This window comes from Anguilla rostrata, chromosome 8 (genome assembly GCF_018555375.3).
Source record: "Anguilla rostrata isolate EN2019 chromosome 8, ASM1855537v3, whole genome shotgun sequence".
Classification (NCBI taxonomy): Eukaryota; Metazoa; Chordata; class Actinopteri; order Anguilliformes; family Anguillidae; genus Anguilla; species Anguilla rostrata.
Genome location: NC_057940.1, coordinates 55,180,328 through 55,207,419, shown reverse-complemented (window position 1 = coordinate 55,207,419; position 27,092 = coordinate 55,180,328). Strand labels below are relative to the sequence as shown.

The window sequence follows — 27,092 nt, the reverse complement described above, 5'->3', positions numbered from 1 at the left end:
GCTGCCATGCAAGGTACCACTCAGCTCGTTGGGAGCAATTAGGGGTTAGGTGTCTTGCTCAGGGTCTCTTCGACACTCCCAGGGTGTGTGTGTGTGTGTGTGCGTGCGTGCGTGCATGCACCTGAGTGTGTGTGTGTGTGTGTGTGTGTGTGTGTGTGTGAGAGAGAGAGAAACAGAAAGGCAGGACCTCTGCATCACCAACATTTCTCTACATATTTCAGCAACACAGATTCCATCTGTGGGCCATGAGCACTGAGCACATCCCTCTGACACACGCCACGCCAGCGCTGCAGCTGAGACCTCGCTCAGCTGACACTGACTGATTGACATGTGTCTCCGGCTGGTGTACTGCTCCCTACTGCAGACAGCCTCTCTCTCTTCCACAGGTAAGACATTCAATCAAACACAACTCCAGCTTCACAGAGACCCTCCACTCTACATTATCCCTGAAAGAGCACGACCACACACCCCCCCCCCCCCCCCCCACACACACACATATCACACACACACACACCACTCACCAAACATCACCCCCCCTTCCCGCACCACACACACACACTCACACACACACACACACACACACACACACACACACACACACACACACGCACTCACACACTATCAAACACACACACACTCACACACTCCTTCATGCTGAATTCATACCCCAGCAGTGCAGCACTTCCCATTGGATCGCATTCCTCTGGATTATCAGACTCAGCAGCAGAAACACGCAGTTAAATCCGGACTCATGTTTCACAGAGAGCCAATTAAAGAGTGGTTTAATTAACCGGACAAAGGCCGGGATTTAATCAACACTTAACTCTGAGTTGCAAGCACATGAAAACCAGGGCTGTTCATTTATTTTTTAATCTCTTGGTAGATTTTCTTCTTCTAAACTTTCTCCCCAGATGTTGAATGTGTCATGGCAACGGCAGGCCCTGGGCGAGCTGCTCTCTGTCTGCGTCACTGCGCAGCCCTACAGTGCAGCTGCAGGTCTGTACTGCAGGGTCAGGTCTGTACTGCAGGGTCAGGTCTGTACTGCAGAGTCATGTCTGTACTGTAGAGTCAGGTCTGTACTGCAGAGTCATGTCTGTACTGTAGAGTCATGTCTGTACTGCAGAGTCATGTCTGTACTGCAGGGTCATGTCTGTACTGCAGGCTCAGGTCTGTACTGTAGAGTCAGGTCTGTACTGCAGAGTCAGGTCTGTAAAAAGGGTCAGGTCTGTAGCGCAGGGTCATGTCTGTAATGCAGGGTCAGGTCTGTCGTGCAGGGTCAGGTCTGTAGTGCAGGGTCAGGTCTGTAGTGCAGGGTCAGGTCTGTAATGCAGGGTCATGTCTGTACTACAGGGTCATGTCTGTAATGGAGGCTCATGTCTGTAGCGCAGGGTCAGGTCTGTACTGTAGGGTCATGTCTGTAATGCGAGGTCAGGTCTATACTGTAGGGTCATGTCTGTACTGCAGAGTCATGTCTGTAAAAAGGGTCATGTCTGTACTGCAGAGTCATGTCTGTACTGCAGGGTCATATCTATAATGCAGGGTCAGGTCTGTAGCGCAGGGTCATGTCTGTAATGCAGGGTCAGGTCTGTCGTGCAGGGTCAGGTCATTAGTGCAGGGTCAGGTCTGTAATGCAGGGTCATGTCTGTACTACAGGGTCATGTCTGTAATGGAGGCTCATGTCTGTAGCGCAGGGTCAGGTCTGTACTGTAGGGTCATGTCTGTAATGCGAGGTCAGGTCTATACTGTAGGGTCATGTCTGTACTGCAGGGTCAGGTCTGTACTGTAGGGTCATGTCTGTAATGCGAGGTCAGGTCTATACTGTAGGGTCATGTCTGTACTGCAGGGTCAGGTCTGTAATGCAGGGTCAGGTCTGTACTGCAGGGTCAGGTCTGTAATGCAGGGTCAGGTCTGTACTGCAGGGTCAGGTCTGTAGTGCAGGGTCATGTCTGTACTGCAGGGTCAGGTCTGTAATGCAGGGTCATGTCTGTACTACAGGGTCATGTCTGTAATGGAGGCTCATGTCTGTAGCGCAGGGTCAGGTCTGTACTGTAGGGTCATGTCTGTAATGCGAGGTCAGGTCTATACTGTAGGGTCATGTCTGTACTGCAGAGTCATGTCTGTAAAAAGGGTCATGTCTGTACTGCAGAGTCATGTCTGTACTGCAGGGTCATATCTATAGTGCAGGGTCAGGTCAGTAGTGTAGGGTCAGGTCTGTAGCGCAGGGTCATGTCTGTAATGCAGGGTCAGGTCTGTCGTGCAGGGTCAGGTCATTAGTGCAGGGTCAGGTCTGTAATGCAGGGTCATGTCTGTACTACAGGGTCATGTCTGTAATGGAGGCTCATGTCTGTAGCGCAGGGTCAGGTCTGTACTGTAGGGTCATGTCTGTAATGCGAGGTCAGGTCTATACTGTAGGGTCATGTCTGTACTGCAGGGTCAGGTCTGTAATGCAGGGTCAGGTCTGTACTGCAGGATCAGGTCTGTAATGCAGGGTCAGGTCTGTACTGCAGGGTCAGGTCTGTAGTGCAGGGTCATGTCTGTACTGCAGGGTCAGGTCTGTAATGGAGGCTCATGTCTATAGTGCAGGGTCAGGTCAGTCACAGGCCACAGAAATGAAAGCGTTATGTTGGTCTGGCCTGTTCCTCCCCCAGCCAAACAGCTCTGTCCCTGCACTCCTCAGATTCGTGTTTTAGATCAGAGCCCCCCCCCCCCCCCAGGTCTGTAATTAGCACCAGTGCTGACAGCTCTGAGCAAACGGGATCACAATCAGATCCTATTAATACCGCCATCACTGACACAGAGCCCAAAGACCACTTCCTGCCAGGCCAGAGCATTTAAACCATCAAGAAGACTTTAGCACACGCACGCACACACACACACGCTCACACAAACACACACACTCACACAAAAATATACACACACACAGGCACACACACGCACACACATAGGCACACTCTCTCGCACACACACATGCATACACTCTCTCTTTCTCTCTCTCTTTATGGCACATTTGTACTGTCAAAGCATACCACAACATGTAATTCATAATAACACAACTGATTTTGATAGTAATGAAACAAAAGTGCCATACATAAATGCACATTCATAGGCACGCTCTCACACACACACACACTCGCACACACACATATTCACACGCACACACACACACACACTCACGCACACACCCACACACACACACACACTCTCTGCAGGGTTTTGTTGGCACACAAAACGCCCGTATTGCCAAAGCACACATGACTGAGCGAGAAACAAACACAAAGCAAGAGGCCGCCCGTCAAATCAACATCAATATCAACATCGGTAATGCTTTCCGTTACCGCATAATTTCTCTCTAATTATCAGCTGTCACGCGCGTCTTGAGAGGTGTCGGCAAGGACGGGTGGCGTGTCTGCGAATCACAAGAAAACTACAAATAACATCGTCTGAGCGGCTGTCTAAACACTGACTGCGCAGGATGAAACGACGCTCTGGCGCAACTTCGCAACCCAACCAAGGTGCATGAAAAAGAAAGGCGAAAACTGAACGCAAAAAAATTCAGCCACCCTTGGAGAGCGGTGGAAGTAAAAAACGTATGCATTATAAGACGCTTGCCTCGCGCAATACCGCCCTGAAGAGGACTCCCAGTGAAAACGCATTGGAACATTAAAATGTTTTATTATAAATACATTTATTTAACTCTCATCACTCTCCAAGAGCGGTTGAATTTCTACATTCAGTAAATACTGACTGCTTCACAATGAGTTTATCCTGCCTCCGATCTTCTAATTAATTATATTGTACAATATCAATGTCCTGGGGAAAAATCTTTTTATTTTTTTATACATCTTTCATGTGTGCGATCGCAATAGAGCTCATTAACGGCAAATCAATAAGGACTTCTGCAAATGAAAACAAACCGCCAGCGCTTATTCATCTGAACTCTTTTTTTTTCTTCAATGTTCACTCTCTCACAACAAGAGACGCGCAGGTCGCGGCGGACTGGTTTTAAAAGGCGAGAGACACAAAAGAAAATCTGTGGTCAAGCGCGTGTAACGATCGGAAAATGACTTTTTTTCCCCCACAAACGTGCTCTCGAGCTAATGAAGCGGTGCCCAGAGACTCACTGGGGAGCGCTTAGCGCCGCTGCACGTTCGAACGTTCCATTGTTCCGTTGTGCACGCGCCCTAGAACTGTTCCTCCCCGCCACTAATCTTTCTTTTTTTTCTCCCCTGGATCTCGCGCCATTAGATTAAAAGCCTCATTAATCTTCCAGATCAAAGCCGCTTCTGTTCGTCCGCAGCGTTCGTATGCATACATCTTGGCCTGCGGAATGCTCTTTCGAAAACCTTTTTGCTTTTAACAGCTGACTTATAACCGTGAGGTGCAAACGGTGGCCATTAAGTGCATTGTGCTTTCAGACTCGGAAGTTCAATTGTGAAAAGTCACGAAAATTGCGAATATAGGCTTCCACTCTAATGGTTACATGCGGCGCTTTTAGCAAATTGGGTTCTCTCTCGTTCCGAAACATATGATTGTACTCATTACGATAAGAAAGACAAAAAAATGACAAAACTTTAAATGGAAATTCTTGAAGTTTTATCCATACTTAAATGGCCTACACGACAAGAAACATGAAAAAGTTGAATTACTATATAATTAAAATATCAAATTTTAATCATCATTTTTGCTTAATATACCAAAGCGTTTTATAAGATTGATTTGCTTTTTATATCTGCGTCGCCTCTCATATGTCAAACTCAACATTAATTTTTCCTCGTGCATTTTTCTTAATAGAATCTCTTATTTCACGATCTCATTTGCAAGAAATGAAGACACGTTTTTTTAAGAAGGAAAAAAAAGCGTTTTGGGGGAAAAAATGAAAAAAGTGTTTGTCTTATAATGAGAAAATCCATAAGTATTTCACCTGATAACAATGTTCTCTCTTTTTTTCATTATTTTATTTGCAAAGTTTGCGCGAAACAAACTCAGCACTGCAGCTCCTAAGACGCGCGTTCACAGCCCACTAATTCCCTCGGGGAGCGTTTTCCAGAGTCAGGGGTTTTTAAGCGCGCGGTCAATCACAGTTACTTAAGGAGACTGAAAGCCCCGAAGACGCGGACGTCGGAAGCAATAATTGGCGCGAGGAGCGTGACTTCTTGGACAGCCGTCCCAGACCGGGTCAGATCAATCAAGACTCGCGCGCCGTCTCGCTGGACCACGAGCGCATTTTCCTCCGGCTGGCTATTTCTGGTTGTCAGTTAATCAGATCACCGCTTTATCGCCCCTTGCGGGGGCGTCCAGTCTTTTTATGAAAAAAAAGTGTGGACGCAGGTATGGGTGCTGGTTTTTGTTTTAGCCCAGCACTACGAACACCTGATTAGTCTAATAAAGGTCTTGATTGAAGACCGTGATTAGTTAATCAGTACAATCGGGTGTCGTAGTGCTGGACTGAAATAAAAACCTGCACCCACCACACTGGCCCTTTTCGGATAAGAATGGACCCTGTTGGCAATGGAACGCGCGGCGCCACGGACAGGAGCGACCGGTGCGTCGGTCGCTTATCTACAGGCGCCTACCTCGAGACCGCGTCATCTTGAAACCAAGATGGCGACGACATTGCGTCAATCAGTTTGCCTTCTAATTGTTATTACATTGGAACAATATGCGCCCATTACATTTAAACCGAGACGCAGTGCTTCACTTTGACTGAGGTAACTATTAGTCACCATTAGCCTAGCATAGCTAGGACTATAAGACTATAAAACTATAGGGCTTTGCCTCTGTTTTATAAGGTCCTTCAAAATGACCCAAACTTTTTTATATCAAGCAGGGTTCAACTGCAGGTGCTTTTACGGTTTCCTTTCTTATAAAAAAAAAGACATTTCAGAGCGGAGCGTTCTGTCCGAGTTCAGAAGGAAAGATACACTTCCACATTTAGGAAAGAGAAAATGAAGAGGTAGAGAAATCCTGTGGAAGAGTCAGATGCACCCCTTTTTAAAACGAGCAGTGGCCTTCACTGACGAGCCTGTGCCCAGATCACCCCCCCCCACACACACACACACACACACACACACACACACACACACACACACACACACACACACACACACACACACACCCTGATTACACCCTGATTACACCCTCTCAGCCCTACAGAACTGCAGAGCCAACATTTCCAGAATGGGATCAGGTGGCGCAGGAGTTAGAGGTCAAAGGTCATATGTGGGGGTCTCACTCTCTCTCTCTCTCTCTTCTCTGCACCAATCAGGAGCTGAGTCTGTCATACACACAGACATGCCACCCCCCCACCCCTCAAAATGCTTTGCTCCTTAAAAGAATGAATGAAACTGGAATCAGCTCGCCCGCCCATTAAAGATATAATATGTCATTGTAACCCACTGAAAGAATATTTCAACCTCCACTCAGAAGAAAATTGGATGGTAAAATTGGTCGGCTTTGACTGAAAAAACGGTAATTTTTGCCGTGTGCACTTGAGGTCAGGATGTCGGTGGCATGACGTTAGACAGCTCGCAGTGTGAGGGGGCCAGAAGGGCTCTTTTTCTGTGGTATTTGTGCCTGTACGGGGAGATTGTGATTATCGCCCCCTTCTGACCAGAGGCGGAAATGCAGGAATTGTCGTGGTTAATGAAACATCCGTCCTCCCCTGAGGCCTCTTATCAATAACACCGAACGGGCAGCCGTGTAGCGGTTTTGCCAGGGTGTCTGGGGGTTGCAGGTTCGATTCACAGGTGGGAGGCAATGCCGTTTCACCACAGAGCGAAGTACTCGAGGGGAATGACTTCGGCAAACCCTCCAGCGGCTTGTAAAATATGCAGCCAGCAGATAAGGGCTTGTGCGAACCGCACGCGTGTAATATAAACGTAACAGGAAGCGCTCAGGTTTTTAAATCGGGCGTCTGCCAGGGCAAACTGTTCGCCACGAGCCCAGCCGAGCAGGACCCCATTGTGTTCCGATACCAATCTCAGAGGCTACATTTACATGCAAAACCCCATTCAGAATGAACACGGTGGAATTCCAAACCGGCAGCATTCTGAACAACATGCCTGCCCACACTCAAGCATATTGAGTCAATTCAGAGCGCTCCTTTTACACAAGCATGCATTAATTCCTCATGCACTCACGGAGAAGTCTTTCCGCTGTAAAGTCCACTCGGGGAAAGGGACCAACAACGGGACTGTTTCTTTACAGTGGCTGTCGTTATTGTTCGCCACTTATTAAACAACATTCAACGGGACAAATTCAAAGTAAGCAAATTCTCTGGCGCACAGTGAACAACGGAGGAAGGAGGAAGGAATCACGGAACAGTCCTGGTGCCAGTCACCGCTGGCGATGTCCCCCATAGCATTCAGATGGTGAAATTACATAGCAAACGCTGGAGTTCTTTTGCAATTACTCGCTGTTTTCACAGCAGTCATTTTGGCAAATCAGTAACACACACACACACTCACACACACACACACGCACACGCACACGCACACACACGCACCAACACACACACACACACCCACACACACGCACACACACGCACACACCATCACCCACACGCACGCGCGCACGCACGCACATGCACACGCGCAAACATGCACACACACAGTACTATCAAACGTTTCCAATATTAGATCACTCCGAACACAGTGTTCCAAATAACATGTTTGCATAACGACAAGAGTTCTGGAATTCCTGAATAGTCCGGCTAAAGTATTTAACATAGAATATATTACACATAGCATTTCATTATGAGTATACAGCTGCACTGTCAGCTTGGTCACTGGGAAGTACGTTTCATAGTGCATATTTTACCTGACATCATTAACGCTTGTATCTTGGTAAACGCTAAATTACGGAATATAATTGCATATAGTAGAGATATAGAACTATAATTTGAAATTACTCACTCCATGCTACGTAACGAAAACCTATTGGTGGCGATTAGTGGACGATGAATAAATACTTGTAATAAATACTTGAGTGATTTAGAAGGGGGGCAGGGTACTCAGGGCTCCCAGACTTGTCAAAGTTTAAAACAAGTACAGGGGAGATGAGAGTATGTGTTTCATAGTCACCATACTGAGTTCACATTTTTATGAGACTTCCTGATCAACGCATTATTCAGTACGTATGATGTCATTATTCATGCTTTGTAACGCATTTATAAGAACGAATGCGTTACCGAATTCAAAGCCGTAGTCTTGGTTCACGAGTTCAGAAACCTGTTCCGTGCCCTTTGTTCACGGCCGATACATTGTAACATCGCGGCAGCGCGGCATTAAATCAAAGGCAATTGTTCTAACTGATGATGTCATAATTTCTCTGTGGTCATGGCGACTGCAGGCCAACGGGGGAGTGGCTATGTTTGATTGGCAGCAGCTCCAGCAGTGGTCTGGCTTTCTCCTGGACCGAGAGAATTACATCAGTACAACCGACTGCCGAAAAAATGAATACTCAACAAGCTTTAGACATAAGCACATAATCCGTGATATAATATTTCCCTATGTGTATATGAAGATATTATTATTATTATTATTATTATTATTATTATTATTATTATTATTATTATAAGGAGCAGGGGTTGTAGAAGTATTGCCAGTGGTGTAATAAACAGTAGTAGTATATTAGAAGGTCCCGTCCTGCACGTGCCTGGCCCGTTAATATTATTTCACTCTTCGTATTCGGGATGACAGAGACCTGCGGGGCGCGTGGAGGTCGGAGAGCACGCGGAAGCCGGGGAACACGCGGGACAGCCCCATTAACACCGAACCTGTCACCGGCGCTACGGAAAGTCACCAGGGAGCGGACGCTTCCCACGAAGAAAGGGGGACACGGGCGGCTTCTGACTCCACCGCATTAATAAAAGACTAACAGCACCGCCAGGGCTGGCCACAGACCAGCCGAAGATTTGAGCCCGAGGGGCAGAGGCTGAAGGTTGACTGCTCCTTAAAACACTCCGGCCATTAGCTGGTCAGTCAGGCTATCTTTTGCTATCTTTCCAGGGGCGGGAGTCACGATCTACACAGACGCCAATAAATCCGACTGTAGCCGTTAACGCTCCGTGTCCCTCCGGTGCGTGGAGATTTAAAATTGTGTACGCACTGTTGGAACCCGACTCCTACAGTCACTGTGTGTGTTTTTTTTTCCTTTTTTTAAGGGGCGAGAGAGAGAGAGATGGGGGGGGGGGGGGGAGAGAGGTCACAGCGGAAAGAGTAGGCAAGCGGCTTAAGAGGAGACGAGAATATAACAGCACAAATATAAAAGATCAAAGTTTAGCCTTAAATCCTCGCGAGGAGGTCTGAACCTCGCTATTCGCATATTGGGGAAAAAAAGGAATACCCACCCTACAGGTTCTGCGCAACACGTATCGGTGGAGGTAAGCCTCGAAGTGTAACAATATCCCGCCAAAACCGATTCACAGCTCCGTCTCTTCGCGTCTCGGGGACGCTTGTTACAATCATCACAATGTGCGCGGTTCCGCAACAACAAAAAAGCTCTCAAATGCGGTAAAGTTTGTGGTAAACACCAATTGCATTCATTCTGCGTTATTTAGGCCTAAACATCTGAGTTTCAGTTGTTATGGTGTCTAAAAAAATGCCACCATGTAGAAATGAAATGCATTTTTAAATTACGTTAGTACATATTGGTAGGCCACGACCAGTCAGTTGAGGTAAAAAATAATTAGATGAGGGGTCATAGGACATCACCCAAATTAGTGTAAAACGATAGGCCACAGTTTGAGTCATGCGTTTGTAATCACACAGGAAGCCCGCCAACAAAACAGGGCTACGGTCCCTGCACTTCCTTCAGACAAACCGCATAGTCCTCTTTAGATCAAAATGAAATCAGCTAGGAACTACCACACTCTATGGGTTTTTTTATTATTTATTCCAACAGTCCTCTTAGTCTTTATGGCCCTCTAAGTTACTGAGTAACGCAGGCAAGTCGAAGTCAAGTATCAGAGCACATTTATACAGGTGCTGAGATACGTTTCCTCGTTGACAGATGGCCCTCCAGCGAACGTACGCGACACTCGCGTGCCACTCGAATGGTCCCTGCCTCGAGCCTATGCGCCATGGCGCTGTCCGTGGTCCTGAAATACCTCTGATGAAGGTTTGCGACACTGTAAATTATCAAGAATAAAAATATCTATTTTAACCGACGTACCTAATTATGAAAATGTGCAAAAACTCGTTTTTTTTTTCCAACAGAAATTCTGACACCTTGTGTCAACTGTTTTGTGTTCGGTGCACGTCAAAACGACATAGATCAAATTTACATGAAAAACAAGTTAATTAACGCAGCGGTGCCACGAAACAGCTGTCTTTTTGAGGCCTGATAATTAAACCTCTCTCGTTCGACTGTCCCCAGTCACGTGAAACACCAGCTTTGAACAAGCCGCAGCACAAAAAACGTATCCAGTATTCTGACTGATATCGGGGCAACAATGGTCTATCGCCTTTTTTTAAAGGCCTAAACATGCTTACATGCCACAATAATTCACATTATTATTATTATTAATAATACTAATAATAATAATAATAATAATTCCTGGAAGACCCTAAAGGAGACTGACCCGTGTTTGAGACCGAGTTGCCTTTTTCTTGCGGCGAGATTTTTGATCAAGCCGGAACGGGATTATTTGCGCCTCGTGCTAACTTTGTAAACATGCGGTATGTTTTCGCACCTAGTTCGCCAGCAGTCTAACAAGGCGAAACGCAGATCGTCGACTTATTCGATACATGTAATCACAAGTTAACACTGCCATTTGTACAGCGACCAAAAATACACTGTTCGGTTGCATTAATCACACCTGGATGTACAAATGTTACAAAGTAGTCTGACTCATGTGATTATGCCTTAAAGATAGACACAGGTAAAGATGAAAATGAAGCATATCACTGAAAGTATTTTGAAGTTTACAGAGTTTACAAACCCCAAATGTTTTCAAAACAGTCCGGAGCTACTGTTTTCGTACAAAACATTGCGTCTAAATTAACCAGAACGTTTAACCGAAATTCACACCGCCGGACGCAGAAATACGAAGACACCAGCGGCGATTTAGTTTATTATGTAAAAAGAAAGAAAAATTCATTTGAACTGGAACTCATGATATTTGACTGGGAGGTTAAAATTTTAGAACTTCTCGTATAGGTGCTTCAAGCCATGTGAAATAATATAAATACTACAAATTTACTACAATGCTTTGGGTCAAAATTCTGCCGCCACTGATAAGGCCCGTTCGTGAAATTGCTCCAAATTCTAATATTCCTTAAAAAGGGAAAGCGCAACTAGCCAATATCCAAATTGTGTAGGGTACAGCTTGATTTTACATTGAAATTTTTATTTTTAGAAACTGAAATAAGCATTCGGCTTCATCGAAAGATGTTTTAATTATTTTACCAGTAGCCTATATGAGAAACGTTCAAGATACATCACATTTAAATTAATTGTAAACTATGTGTCCACACTCAAATGACCGCGCGTGTGTGAATGTTACAGTGTGTGTGTGTGTGGTACAGGTTTCTATTAGTGGAACTACGCACGATGTGTGTTCTCCCTATAAGGGATCTACGAAAAGACCAGGTGAAATAAAGAATACTCATCTCTACTACAGACAAATATAGATATCGTATGCACTATATTGTGTTATTTATTTGCTCGGCAGAACGTTCGACCCAAAGCGACTTTGGAAACCTGTACTTATTACAAATATCCAGCTGGGTACTTGTCCAAGTAAACAACCCCGCCAGAATACCGGAGCCGCATATTTCTGGGCTTTCTGTTCCATAATTACGAAATTATGGGGTTATTAAGAACCATATGCCCTGTAAAATGTTATATTAACAGGGCGCATAAAATTACGCACACGAGGTTCGCAACATCACTGTAATTGCTTTTTCAAGCTAGCGCCCTTCCTGGCGCGTGAACGAGACACCGGTGATGCTGTTCAAATGCTGTTGAAACAGTTTGACTAACGTGTTTTAACAGGGGGGTGAGGGAACACATTTACCAGTTTCAACATCATCAGCATTCACTTTCAACGGCAGCCAGTTGTACACACTTAAATTCACTTTCTAATGCTGCGCTCTAAACAATCCGACGCCTATGCCTACCCAAACCACTTTTTTTTGTAAGCAGTGGCGTACCCCGCACTTCACGACCTTGTTTTGAAAGTGATCTCGGTCCGTGAGAAGTTTAATTAGATTTTCAGAAAGGCGGGTGTCTTCCCTGTCTGTTCGTAGTCGATGCAAAAAAATGCTATGCGCGCGGCCATCCACATCGCTCTCTGGTGCGGACAGCTCGCAGAATGTTTCTACAGCAGCGCTCGCGAGCAGGAGCACTCTGCCGTGTAACGTCTTTCTTTCTGCGATACAGGGCGCCCCCTTGAGAATTAAATTCGGAATTACACATCGGTACTCAGACGGCAAAGTTTACTCGTGGCACTGGGGAGTAGTGGACCAAATTGTTAACCATAATTTAAAAAAAAAAATAGTAATATGAAAAACACTTCAAAATGGTTTGTGTCTATTGCGATTTACTTGTTTTGAAATGCAAAATATTTTATACTTTTAATGAAAAGTGATGCAGGGCATATGGCATCTACCAATAACATAAAGCAAAATTCAAAAATAGGTAAATATTTAAACGTCGTCGACGTAAAAAGAAATTCAAATGTTTTTCAAAATTGTTCGGAATTACAAATTTGATCCATATTACCATTTACTTATATTGCAGTTCAAGTGTATTTATAAAATCATTATAAAATATCATAAAAGTTTTTTTGAACGAAATGAGAATAATCGTGATCATAATTATTAAGAACGCGAGATATTAATCATGATGGGGAAAAGCTCGCGCCCTCGGTAACATGTTTCACATGCAAGCGAGCTCGGCATAGTTTTACTGAAAGATTCTGGTTAGTAAAGGAATGCATTTTCAATTTTTTTTAAAAACGAAATGGAAAATAACAAAAACGACTATTAACAAGAAGAAAAAACTCACCAGGTAAATTGCAGGCGCGAGGAGAAAGAAAGCGCACCAACGCGTAGCCTGCATCCTCCCTGATCCTAAACTTCCACTGACGTCCGCGCGCTGAATCTCGCGTATTTGTAGACCATAGATCCACCTGGTATCCGCTTTACAGAATAGTGAACCCCCTCATCACCCTAGGCAAAAATGAAATTATACACCCCATGACCACAGAACAAGCTTATACTTGGACACAAACGAAGGAAAGGCGGGGAGGGGAGCAAAATGACGATTACACAGGCATTAATCCGGACAGAGGGTGAAGCAATCTCATAATTCAATGAAAGATGAAAATTCAATTGAGGACAATCGCGAGGGAGATCAGTCTTGATCTGATTGTCTCGCGGAGCCAAGCGCGCGACGCGGCGCGGTCCTTTCTGGAAAGGGGACAAGAGATTTTAACGGGCACCAACCGTCAGTGGCGCCTTTATACCCCGTGCGCGCAGTAACACGCTGGTACAATGCATCCGCGAGGAAAAAAGCACAAGCGTTAGCAAGTGTGCGAGGGACAGAAAGAGGGAGAGGAAGGGAGGGAGAGGGAGAGAAAGAGAGATTGTGACAGAGGGAGGAGGAGGGAGGGGGGGATTAAAGACAAGGATGAGATTGGTCCGGCATTCGGAGATCAGTTTTTCCACGTTGGAAACGTCGTATTTGGACTAACACTGGAAAAAAAAGGAAAAAAAAAAAAAGAATTGATACTTATACTTCAGAGCGTGTATGATCCCCGCGTTCGGTTTCTGTGCGGTCCTGCACGTGGCTGCGGCGATTATCTCGCTTTACTGATACAATGGGTCTACAGGGACCAGGGATTTAAACACAGTAAACGTCAATTTAACCCACGGGATTTGTTAGCTGGACGTCAAAAAAAAAAAAAAAAAAAGTACATTTATAGACGATTGTAAGTGATGGACATTGGTCCAGCTGAGAAGGCGGCTTAAGAGCAGGAAAGGGAAATTTTGAGCCGTTGTTTGCACACTAAACTGCAAATAAAAAATAAAAAATAATTTTCTGTATGTGTTTATACTTGATCTTCCTGATGTGTGTAAAAAGTTGTTGATTCGTGAGGGAAAGGTCTCAGGCAGGCGGAAGGCTGAAGGCCTGTGACTGACGTGTGGGTTAGCATCGCTGTCCTGAGCCTGACAGTTCCGCATGTCAATCCGGCCTGATTTTTTTTTTGGGGGGGACGGGACGGGGGGACGGCTGGTTTGAGAAGTGGCCCCATGGCGGCGGGGGGGGGGGGGGATGCTGAGCGCAGCACCCGTCAGTGTGAGATATTTCATCACACCGTAACCCTTTCTGCAAACACCCCCTCCACCCACGCACGCACTCACACCCCCCCCCCTCCACACACACACACACACAGCCCGTGCTCTGCTCCCACTGTAATGGGACAGGAAGGGTTTTTAGGAGCGTCCCAGGACCCCCAGCGTGGCTCGATGCTGAAAGGGTTAACGCGCTCCTCTTTTCAGACGGAGCTCGATGGAGGACGAGGAACAGAGGGAAGCGTGAGAGCTCTGGATTCATATGGACCGAGTACAACAGCTCTGCTATGGGCTACTCACCGCGTCACTGCGGGAGACGAGGAGGGGCAGAGAGTGAAACTCAGGGAGGGCGGGGCAGAGGGCAGAGGGATAGGGAGGGAGGGCAGAGGGTGAAATGTGTGTGTGCGGTCAGTGAATGTGTGTGCATGTGTGTGAGACCATGTTCAAGTTCCTGTAACAAAACAATGGTCACTAATCTATCAGCAGATATTTAATCTACTGGCCTAGCAATGCCACAGATGTAGATTAAATAGCTTGCAGTGGGTAGTTGATTTTAAAGAAAATAGTCAATGATATTAAATTTCAAGGGGATAAATATATAGTAAGCAGTTAAATACTAATAGCTGATATTAGGGAGATTTAATGATGTTAAGTATTGATAGTAAACATTTAAAAGATTGTAAGGAGGTAAATACTCAAATTATATTAAATATAAAATAATATTCAATAAAATATTAAATATAAAATTATTTTAAGGGGTTTAATATTGATGAATAACATGAAGTATAGTATGAAGTGGGGGGGGGGGGGGAGTTTTAGGAGGCATGGAGCAGCACAGGGTCACTGTAGCGAGATTGTCCCAGCCTACACCTCCGCACCAGGTCAAGGGTCAGGGAACACCGGGATAACAAGGGTTGAACGAGTGTCAGCAACGTTGCCCTGGGGTGGGGTGGTGCGGTGGGGGTGGGGGGTCCTGAATTGGCTCATCCCGCTCACACACCTGAACACCTGCAGTCTGTGGCCATGGCCTGGCAGTGCAGGCTGAAATGCCAGCCCGCTGATCCATGGCGGGTCTCTGAATAACAGCCGGGGCGGGGGGGGGGGGTGATGTGTTGGTGCTCCACGGAACAGCCGAATAGCGTCGCCGCGCTTTTCCTGAGGAAGAGGACGGCAGCACTTCCCGCTCGGCTGGAAAAGTCACCCTTCCCTGTGCGGAATTCCGGCTTTCCAGTCCGGTTTTCCTCTAAGATTTATCGGCGTATTCGCGCACCACAGGGCACACAAACACACTAACAATTCATCACTCGTGAATCACTACTTAATATTCAGGCTCATTCAAAGCCATTTCACACGCAAAAAAAAAAAAGATTCTGTACATAGTGTAACTGGAAACTTTAGTGCCAAAGCCTTTTGACCACGGTGACGCCAAAATCCACCAACCAGGCGGGTTTATTTCATCCTGGCATGCCGTGTGGTGCCTTTGATCACCTTCCAGAATTTTCAAGGATTTAAACCGGCAGTTTTACAAATTTAAACCAGCCAGTTAACTTGGAAAAACTCAGTTAACTTGTCACAGTGAAACGGAATGCTGTGTGTGGAGAGGCTGCACAAAATTCCAACAGATCCTGGCAAAATTCCGAGGCTCTAATCAATATCCACAAGCACGAGGGAGAGCGGTATTACCACCGCATCGACCTTTGGCCCCTCTTCTGTTGATGGGTTAGCTGCTGGGGGTAAATCCGCTCTCTGTTCCCCCCCATCCCCCCCCGGATGTTTCCGTAATCGTCCGATTGGCTGGACACGGCGATCCAGATCGGAACGCTCAGTCGCTTAATAAGGATTAGGCTCCCCTCCGTATCCCGGCGAGACGATTATATCAAACAAGCGTCCGTCCCGGGGAGGCAGATAAGAAACAAATCCACCCCCCCTCCCTCCTCCTCCTCCTCCTCCTCCTCCTCCTCCTCCTCTTCATCCTCCCAGATCTGGACAGAGCCAGACTAATGGGTCCTGGCATCCAGCGGAAGGATCCGCGCGCACGCCCCCTCAAATCGCATTTACTCCCGATGCCCGATAACGCCCTCCCCCCCAGGGTCGAGACAAAGAGCTTCTGCCTGAAACGGACGCCAAAAAAATAGCAAGTTGGCAGATTAGGCAGGCCCCCGTGGGACCTGCTCCTCCGGGAGACTCGATTTAAGGGCAGAGAGGGGGGCTTTTTACGCCCCCCCCCCCCCCCCAGGAGGGGCTGCGGAGGGTTAAAGGTCACAGCAGGTGTCCTGAATCCGATCGTGCCGAGCGCAGGTTTAATCTCATGTGTCCGGATCATGTGCCTTAATCACATGTGCGCTGCACGCAGCCGGTCTGAAATATACTCTTATAGCTGCAGCACCCTGACCTCTTCCTCTGTCACACTGCAGACCCCGTAACCTTTGACCTCTGTGGGGGTCAGGGGTCATCAGCATGACACCCGTTCTGTGCCTCCAGCAGAATCTGCTGAGCTCCCAGTCACCCAGTGACATTTCAGCTGTGTGTGTGTGTGAGAGAGTGTGTGTGAGTGAGTGACTGTGTGTGTGTGTGAGTGTGTGTGTGTGTGTGTGTGTGTGTGTGTGTGTGTGTGTGTGTGTGTGTGAGAGAGTGTGTGTGCGTGTGTGTGTGAGAGTGTGTATATGTATGTGTCTGTGTGTGCATTTGCGTGAGAAAGACAGAGAGGGTTACAGCGTATGAGATACAAGATTAAGGTGCCCATGGGCGAGGTTAGAGAAGCCATTCTTATTGGGGTGATTGCGTTTGATATGAATTTGTTTGTGATTCCTTTCAAATGGACCGTTAAGACTGGTTTTATTGTAAATCTATAGTAATAATAGCAGCTGTTACAACAGTAATGTCTTCCACTATAATGCAGATAGCACCATCTGTGAATGGTCATGAGAGCTATAACACAAACACACACTCACGAGTACACACACAGACAGACACACACATACACACGAGCATGCACACACACACACACACACACACACGTGCACACACACAGACACACACACACAGTACATATAACTTTATAGTGGGCTGATAGATTAATTACTAAAATAATCCTAATTAAAGATTTCATAAGATGTGACAAATGAATAAAAACATAGATTTATCAGTTAAAACGTTTACCATCCTCTCTAACTTCATTACTTTTTAAATGCAGAATTTAAATAAATCTGGTTAAGTACAGCATACTCTGGGGCCAAGAAGCTTCATTTTGTCTGAAGTCAGAAACCGAAAATCATCTAATCACATAAGGACATTAAAACCTTAAAAATCATACTCAGATTTCGAGAGCCAGGACAAGCGGGTCTATAAAATCGTGATGCTTTGGAAGGTTGATTTCATTTTGCCAGATATGCTCAGGCTAAAACAGCAAACATCTCATTCCACACAACTACCTGCTGTGTAGACACTGAGCAGCAAAACAGACCTGTAACAAATGCATTATTATTATTATTATTATTATTATTATGAAGGTTATTTCTTTTGGGCTTTAAAAATTGTAAAATCTTAATGTGCTTATGCAAGCAATTTAATGCTAGCAGACCAGTGTAAAGAAATTAAGTGTAATTATATAGCGCATGCTACGAAAATAGTTTCACAGCGTGAGTCACAGTATCCTGTGGTGTGCATCTCCGAAAGGTAAAGAAAAGACCCCTTTTACGAGTAGCTGAGAATTTAGGAAATCTAGTGCTGTCTTTATGCGCCATCTAGTGGTCTACACACATATTACACGAGGGAAGAAACAGCACCTTTGATTTGAGTGGCAAAATGATTGCATTCTGAATGGGACCTCAGGTTAGCGATGCTTGAAACCACACAAACCAGCGTACCTGTTCACACAGCGTACCTGTTCACAGGTATCTAAATATTTAAGACATACACAGGCAGTAGACCTTTCACCTTTAAACAATATTTTTAAAACAAACACCTGTTTCAGCCAACAATCTGAACAAGGTGCTTTCACGTGATTGTACATTCTGGTTTGAAGCATGTTTGAGTAAAACTCAACCACTCCTGACTAACTAGGACGTCCCACACACACCAGCCCAACAGCACCAACTAACCAGGACGTCCCACACACACCAGCCCAATAGCACCATCTAACCAGGACGTCCCACACACACCAGCCCAATAGCACCATCTAACCAGGACGTCCCACACACACCAACCCAACAGCACCATCTAACCAGGACGTCCCACACACACCAGCCCAACAGCACCAACTAACCAGGACGTCCCACACACACCAGCCCAACAGCACCAACTAACCAGGACGTCCCACACACACCAGCCCAACAGCACCAACTAACCAGGACGTCCCACACACACCAGCCCAACAGCACCAACTAACCAGGACGTCCCACACACACCAGCCCAACAGCACCAACTAACCAGGATGTCCCACACACACCAGCCCAAAAGCTGATGACTAACCAGGACGTCCCACACACACCAGCCCAACAGCACCATCTAACCAGGACGTCCCATACACACTAGCCCAAAAGCTGATGACTAACCAGGATGTTCCATACACTCCAGGCTAGCCAGGACGTCCTGTACACACCAGCCCAACAGCCAAAACTAACCAGGATGTCCCATACACTCCAGGCTAGCCAGGACGTCCTGTACCCATCAGCCCAACAGCCAAAACTAACCAGGACGTCCCACACACACCAGCCCAACAGCACCAACTAACCAGGACGTCCCACACCCACCAGCCCAAAAGCTGATGACTAACCAGGACGTCCCACACACACCAGCCCAACAGCACCATCTAACCAGGACGTCCCATACACACTAGCCCAAAAGCTGATGACTAACCAGGATGTTCCATACACTCCAGGCTAGCCAGGACGTCCTGTACACACCAGCCCAACAGCCAAAACTAACCAGGATGTCCCATACACTCCAGGCTAGCCAGGACGTCCTGTACCCATCAGCCCAACAGCCAAAACTAACCAGGACGTCCCATACACTCCAGGCTAGCCAGGACGTCCTGTACACCCCAGCCCAACAGCTACTAACTGAACAACACTGGGTGTCGTTATCATTCTATTACAGTACAAAATTAGATAGGGGTACTGGGTGTGAGTTTATTCAAAGAGAACAAAAAGATCTACAAACACAAACACTCAGAAGTGCAGGAGCGGGCGACGCCTGCTTATTTCTCTCTCTTTCCAAAGTAAATCCCGGAGTTCATCTCCATCACAGCCTGCGCATCACAGCGAGCAAACAACAGAAGAATTAACAGGTGCAAAGAATGGAATGTGGGAGGCAATAAAACAACATCCTCTAAAATCTGGAGTTTTAATTGTTTTATTGTCTCTGAGTGTTTGTATTGATTTTAGATTAGTTCAGAATTGCTTGCATTTCTTTTTACTGCAAAAAAGAAAGGCTTTTTTAATGGTTCCTCCTCCCACCCTCCCCCCCTCAGAGGAAGACTGTTTGCATGCAGATGAATTCCAGGGGGCGGATTGACCAGCAGGGGGGGGGGTTGGTGAACGTTGCGATCCCTAACCACACTTAGCCCAGACAATGGGGGCCCATCCACACACCGGAACAGCGCCTTATAGGGGTGAGTCACCCAGCCATCCCACACCCACTGTAAACATTTACAGTACCGCACTGAATTCCACAGAGTAACCACAGAAGAAGAGCAGAACATTTACAGTACCACATTGAATTCCACAGAGTAACCACAGAAGAAGAGCAGAACATTTACAGTACCACATTGAATTCCACAGAGCAACCACAGAAGAAGAAGAAGAGAACAAGGTGTGGTTTTCTTCATTTATTATCAGCAATTCATCAGGTAACATGTACAGTATAAATAGCATTAGGAAAAGGACAGGAGCCTGTGTCAGTGGAAGAACAAGTCACACTCACTCACACACACACACACACGCAACCACATACACACACCTCACCATACACAACACACACACACACTCACATACTCACATACGCACACACTCACGCATACACACAGACACACACACAAACAGACAGACACTAATATGCACACACTCACACACACACACACACACACACAGACACTCAACATGCACACACACGCATCACACACACACTGCACAACATCACACACATGCACACACACACACACACATACACACACACACACACGACACACACACACACACCACATACGCACACACAGCATACACACAACACCACTGCACACACACACACACATGCACACACATGCTCACACACCACACTACCACGTGCACACACACAGACACTTCACACATCACGCAGCACATGCACACACACACACACACTCGCACACACACACACACACACACACACACTCGCACACACACTCGCACACGCACACAGTTCCAAAACATCTGCTGTGCAATAAAAAACAAATATATTTATGTACAGTTACAGAATTTAAAAAATGAACTGTATGCAACTATTTACAACTCAAAATAAATTAATTACAATAAAAATCATAAATAGATGCTGTGATGAACTGCAGTTTGTAGTGTTATTTTGGAGACGGAATGAAAGGTGCAGCACACATGGATTTAACGCGTGTTTTAAAGAGCGCGCACACAGGGGATACCTTTGGAAGAACGCGTATGTTCCATTACACCTATGTTTCATTATCAATGCGCCACGTTTTTCAGTACTTTCAAATTCACAGATCGTACCAAAGCCACCCAACCCTGCACCTACACAACCACCGCCCTGTGAAAGCGAGCTTCTGCTGCACCCCAGAGACCAGCAAACCGACCAGCTGCCCTCGTCTGCTAAAGACAGTTTATTTACCTCTCAGAGTACAACTTGGACTGAAAAAGAGTAAATAGTAAATAGCTTGCCATAACAAAAGGGAAGGAAATCAGGACAGGTGCGAACACACCTTCGGACCTCTGCTTGTCGTTTCCATGGTGACTCCACTGCGACCAATGGGCCCTGTCTCAGGTAAGGTTGTGCAGGGCGTTCCCCTCCATCAATGGTTGTTTCTATAGCAACCCAAACTGACAATGTCCCGCCATCAGAAACAAATACGCATGTGGTTATTCAACACGTCAAGAGCTGAGAATGTTAAGCGATATAAAGCCTTTGAGATACAGAGCCTCAGGCTCAAAAGCAGTAGCTTTGTTTTAATGTTGCATCAGTGTTAGTTTTCAGATCTGAAAAAATGAAGTTGTTTAATCTGCTGTACAGCAAAAATAGCCTGAGCAGAGAGACAGAGAGCTTTTCTGTGCCAATAGCTTATTTCTGATAAAATAAATGTGATATAGAGACTTTCCCCTTCAAGCCCCTATCAGACCTCCATCAGAGCCAGCAGTCAATTCACTCGGCATCCTGCAGATCAGCAGTGCAGCAGCACACAATCCATTAAGCACTGATCCTCTGACTGTCTGTGAGCAGCACAGCACTGGTGCACCGGCCAGCCATAAAGCACTGATCCTCTGACTGTCTGTGAGCAGCACAACACCGGTGCACCGGCCAGAAGCTGAGTGATGCATGCTGGGTAAGATCTTCAGCAGTACAGTGATGGATGCTGGGTAAGAGCTTCAGCAGTGCAGTGATGCATGCTGGGTAAGATCTTCAGCTGTGGAATGATGTAAGCTGGGTCAAAGTTTCAGCAGTGCAGTGATGCATGCTGGGTAAGATCTTCAGCTGTGGAGTGATGTAAGCTGGGTCAAAGTTTCATCAGTGGAGTGATGCATGCTGGGTGAGTACTGCGCCCGTGACTGATACAGACAGTCGCTCAGAGGAGGCTGCCGGTCTGCGAGAGGACAGATCAAGAGCAGCAGATATCTCAGGCATGGCAGCACTTTGCCATTTCCACCACGGCGTGAATAAATCACAACGACGATGCTACTCTCCCTCTCTCCCTCTCTCTCTGCTCCCTCTCTCCCTCTCCCCCTCTCTCTCTCTCCCTCTCTCCCTCTCTTCCTCTCTCCTCTCTCTGTCTCTCTCTCTCTCTCTCCCTCTCTCTGACTCTCCTCTCTCTCTCTTCTCCCTCTCTCTCTCTCTCTCTCTCTCCTCTCCCTCTCTCTCTCCTCTCTCCTCTCTCCTCTCACTCTCTCACTCTCTCCCTCTCTCCGCTCGCTCTGCAGCGGGTGTGCCTGTCTGAGATTGCAGGGCTGGGACTGCAGATCGCACAGATACCGGGGGCAATATGCCGCAGGCTCGACAGTGCAGCGCTGAAATAAAATAAAAATAAACATTTTAGAAGCTGACAACTCCAGTCATCCGTGTGCTCGCACGCTCTCGTGAAATATGAGAAAGAGAAACACCTGGAAGATACTCAAAGAGTGAACAGCCTTTCCAAAAACATTGCGGAGATCATCCGTTTAAAAGTCCATTCGGGCAAAATAAAAACAAACAAAAAGAAGCCTCAGAATACAACTGTACAAACCGCAAAGGCCTGCTGCTCTTTCTTTCTTCTTCTTTTAAAAAAGAAAAACCCGCATATTAAACACAAAAAGTGACATAGATGGCAATCCTGTCATATACATAAAAAATGCATAAAAGCAAACATTAGTAAACGTCTTTTTTTTTTGTCTTTTTCCCCTCAAATTTGAAAAATGTCTTTTTAAATTATTTTTTTAAATTTATTTTCGAGGACAAAACTTTACTTTCATCCTGATTCCAAGGGTCAGTTGCTATGGAAATACAATATAAATAGATATAGATATAAATACGTAACATGCTCACACTAATATAGTGCAAAGCCCTGCCTTAGAGGGGGCAGAAGGAAGAGCGTCTTTAGCAGGAGATCTTCAGCGCTAACCGTCATGTGACGAGGGAGGGAGGAGTCACAGACCCAGAGTGGGTGGAGCTACCATGCCCTGTCAATCACCGAGCTCCCGTGAACCAATCAAAAACACGGTCCGCCATTACAAACATGTACGATTGGTTTGGGCCGGCAGTTCAGTGATGGAGCACGGTAGCCCCGCCCACTCTTTGAGCAGTGTTTTGGTTGGTGGACTCCGGGGGAAGAGAGATGGCCGACGCGATCGATCCCAGCAGCACCCAGGAGAGGCGGGAGGAACCCGGCGGTCAGCGAATCGCGGCGAAGGTGAAGGAGCAGGACGCGGAGCCGAGGGGGCGTGTTCCTCCAGGGTGTTTATAGAGCCGCTGGAAACGCAGGGGCCTCCTGCACTGCGGTCAGAGGCGAGGGGTTTCACTTCCTGAACGGGAGTTTTAACAGGGCTCCTGGCCGGCCCCTCCTCTCCCCTAAAAAAGCAGGTTCTCCCTTCAGTAAAAGAGCGGGAAAAAGCGAAGGAAGCAAAGCGCCACGTCCTCTTCAGGTCTGGAAGGCCCTCGTGAGAGAGAGAGGTAAACAGGAGGAGGAAGGCCGGCCGTATGGGACAGCTGAAAGCATCGCCTCTCCATCTGCTCTGGGCAGGTGTGTGTTACCTGAACAGGTGTGTGTGTTACCTTGTTTATTAGTCTCTGCTCCATGCTAAAGCCAGTCGCCTCCCACCCTAGCCCCCCAATTCCCGAAATCAAGCTCTTCTAGTTTCCGAGGCAGGTCCTGATGCTGAGGAGGAGCTGGGTTGCCATGACGACCGGGTCCGCCCGAGGGCATCGCTCGTCACCGTGGCGGGTAAAAGGTTGGAGGGGGTCAGAGGTCACGCTACAAGACTGCGTCGCCATCCTAACAAAGCGTCAGGGGGGCGAGTAGGCCACAGAGGTCACTGTAAAAAAGTATGCATCGCTGTCATGAGCAAGCGTCAGGGGTCAGAGGTCGGAGGTCGGAGGTGGGGCTACATGTCGGCGTCTCCGTCGTAAGCCAGAGTGAGAGGCTTCAGCCGGTTGTTCTGCCTCCTCTGCGGCTTCTTTGGCTTTTTGCTAAAAAAGAAAAGAAAGAGAATGGAAAAAAAACTTTTAATTTAAAAACAATTAGCTTGTAAATGCATGGGTATTAACATCAACAGCAGCCCATGTGTTTCACTGTCAAACTCAAATGAAGAATACAAGCATTTTCTCAACTTTTATTTAGCAAAAACTGTTATTAGTATCACTATACACAATAATAATAATAATAATAAATTATTATTATTATTATCATCACTCTAAGTAGCAATAATAATTTGCCCCTTCCATGCTCTGCAGTTGTCAGTACTTCACGCATACAGATAAAAGCAGCACGCAATAGATAGATGCTGTTAGTTCCCCCCCACCAGGCCCCCCACCCCCCCACGTGAGCGGCCATGCTGTTCCCGCTCAGATGTGACCGAGCATGTGTCATAACCAAGCATCACCCACCACAGTATCCCCATCGCTGCCGCGGCAACCTGCCGTGGCAACCTGCTGGCAGAACTGTGAGTACCTATGGCTCCGTTGCCCCCGGCCACTTGCTGACCGCCTTTTTTCTTCGCTCTCTGACTGTTTGTTTCCCCTCAGGCCTGATTCCTCAAGACCACATTCATAGAGAGATGGGATGTAACAGCTGGTTTTGGGGTCCCCACTATCCTATCCCCTGGGGTACCCCATCCACTGGTCAAATACAGGGGAATTTTAAAAACCGAACCCCCCGTCCCACCCCGTGGCTTCGGGGTGATGACAGTGAACAGGGCCAGGGCACGGTCACATCCCGGTTAGTAATGCGTGACCGCGTTCTGACCGCAGATCGGTCGCTGTGCAGCATGCGCGGCGTGTAGCTGCAAGAACAGGCAGGAAGCAGACGGGAATCTCAGGACTCACCTCAACGACAACTACAACACACAGAAACACAGCGCAGTCAGTCCGCTATTCCGCAGCGCTGGCCCCACACCACTAGCACGTACAGTTAGCCCGCAGTGCTAGCCCCACACCGCTAGCACGTACAGCTAGCCCGCAGCTAGCACGTACAGCTAGCCCGCAGCGCTAGCCCCACACCACTAGCACGTACAGCTAGCCCGCAGCGCTGGCCCCACACCGCTAGCACGTACACCTAGCCCGCAGCGCTAGCCCCACACTGCTAGCACGTACATCTAGCCCCACACTGCTAGCACGTACAGCTAGCCCACAGCGCTAGCCCCACACCGCTAGCACGTACAGCCAGCCCGCAGCGCTAGCCCCACACCGCTAGCACGTACAGCTAGCCCGCAGCGCTAGCCCCACACCGCTAGCACGTACAGCTAGCCCGCAGCGCTAGCCCCACACTGCTAGCACGTACAGCTAGCCCGCAGCGCTAGCCCCACACTGCTAGCACAAACAGCTAGCCTGCAGCGCTAGCCCACACGCTGCAGTCAGCAGCCGCAACGCTAGCCCCACACTGCTAGCACGTACAGCTAGCCCGCAGCGCTAGCCGCACACTGCTAGCACATACAGCTAGCCCACAGCGCTAGCTCCACACTGCCAGCTCACACCGTGAGTGAGTGTGTGCGGCTGTGTATGTTTGTGTGGCTGTGTGTGTTTGTGTGTGCATGTGTGCGTGAGTGTGTGTGTCTGGCTGCATGTGTGTACGTGTGTGTGTGCATGTGTGTCCCTTTACCATCTAGGCAGTTGCCTGGCAACAAAAGATTAAACTTTGAGAGAAAATCTTACATATCGAGTGGATAGTGTAAAGGAAGCAAGCTTGGCACCCTAGAAACTGAAATCCACATAGTTCACATCCTGAAGTGGAACATAAATGTAAACACTCTGCGGGTTTGATCCATTCGGAAATCATTTAGCTAACAGTTAAAACAAGCAGGACATTGACAACGACAGGCATGACAAATCAACAGAGGGAGGAAATGAAAGAAAAAGGGATGGCATATTAACATAAAGAAAGAGAAGCACCACAGTGAGCAATACCTCTTTGCTGGCCACCAGAGGGCAGCACAGCGTCTAGCTGTACCAATGGGCTTTCTGGTAATTGTAGTTCCTTTGATTTGTGAAACAAATCCTAATTAAAGTGGCTTTAAATTATCATGTTCACTTGAGTCAGGGGCCAAGGACAGCTGGTTTTTTTATCAGAATGACTGACAGTAAGAGGGGGCGGAGCAAGGGACAGGCCAAGCCCTGTAGATGCAGTTCCTGCTCTCTCTGGTGACGCTTGTGACACATGACTTTCGGCACGCGAGGCTTCTGATTCGTCCCGACCTCGGGTCAGGAGAGGGCGGGGCTCCGCCCTGCCTAACGGCACAACCGGGTGGGTCAACGGTCAGGGAGAGGGCGGGGCAAAAGCAAACAAAAAGAAATGGAGGGGTTAACATTGCTCAAACAAAATACATGAGGAGTGAATTTGAAAAGGAGAATTAAAAATGAAAATAAGACTGAAATTTTAAAATGAACAGGCATCATATCACACACACACACACACAGGCACAGACACACAAAAACAAGCACACACACACAGCAGTAGTTAAATAAAATGAAATGTAAACGAGAATGTGTGACGTCACACGGTGAAGTCCGTCAGAGCTGAGGAAGACTCACCAGGCGAGGTACGTCATGGAGATGATGAAGATCAGCAGCACGACCACGCCCGCCGCCACGCCGTACACCCACGTCTTCAGCCGCCCGTCTGCAGGGGAGAGAGAGAGTCAGCAGGCTGCCGCAGCCAATCAGAGAGCTGCTACCATGCGGTCTCAGCCAATCAGAGAGCTTCTACCATGTGGGGGGGGATTTACCTGCAGCTTTTTGATTGGCCGAGACCATAATCACACAGCCACACTTCAGCTGCACAAAATAATAATTCTGGAAAAACAACAACTGAAAACTAAAAAAAATTAGTAATCAAATCTTGTCTTCTTTAGCTTTATTACTCACAACTACTAAAGTTATGAGTAGTATCTT

At 47.1% G+C, this 27,092-nt stretch overlaps 2 protein-coding genes and 1 long non-coding RNA gene across 4 annotated transcripts in view; all 3 read right to left on the bottom strand.

The window, feature by feature from the left end:
• The window catches only part of LOC135262136 (neurexophilin-1-like), a 30,530-nt gene extending 16,620 nt beyond the window's left edge, over positions 1–13,910 (bottom strand). The window contains exons 1-2 of one of the 2 annotated variants that reach the window (XM_064349022.1): positions 13,452–13,910; positions 13,012–13,175 (exon numbers count right to left, since the gene is read on the bottom strand). In XM_064349022.1, the coding sequence (XP_064205092.1) occupies positions 13,012–13,065 (54 nt within the window). In that variant the 5' untranslated portion in view covers positions 13,066–13,175; positions 13,452–13,910. The other variant, XM_064349020.1, reaches the window with a different exon arrangement.
• Positions 13,911–20,114: 6,204 nt separating this feature from the next.
• Positions 20,115–27,092, bottom strand: part of LOC135262146 (uncharacterized) — a 78,523-nt gene continuing 71,545 nt past the window's right edge. The window contains exon 2 of the long non-coding RNA XR_010332120.1: positions 20,115–20,258. This is a non-coding gene — a long non-coding RNA (uncharacterized LOC135262146). The remainder of the gene's footprint in view (positions 20,259–27,092) is intronic.
• Positions 22,933–27,092, bottom strand: part of LOC135262140 (thrombospondin type-1 domain-containing protein 7A-like) — a 67,298-nt gene continuing 63,138 nt past the window's right edge. The window contains exons 26-27 of the mRNA XM_064349028.1: positions 26,733–26,820; positions 22,933–24,176 (exon numbers count right to left, since the gene is read on the bottom strand). Of these exons, the coding sequence (XP_064205098.1) occupies positions 24,092–24,176; positions 26,733–26,820 (173 nt within the window). The 3' untranslated portion in view covers positions 22,933–24,091. The remainder of the gene's footprint in view (positions 24,177–26,732; positions 26,821–27,092) is intronic.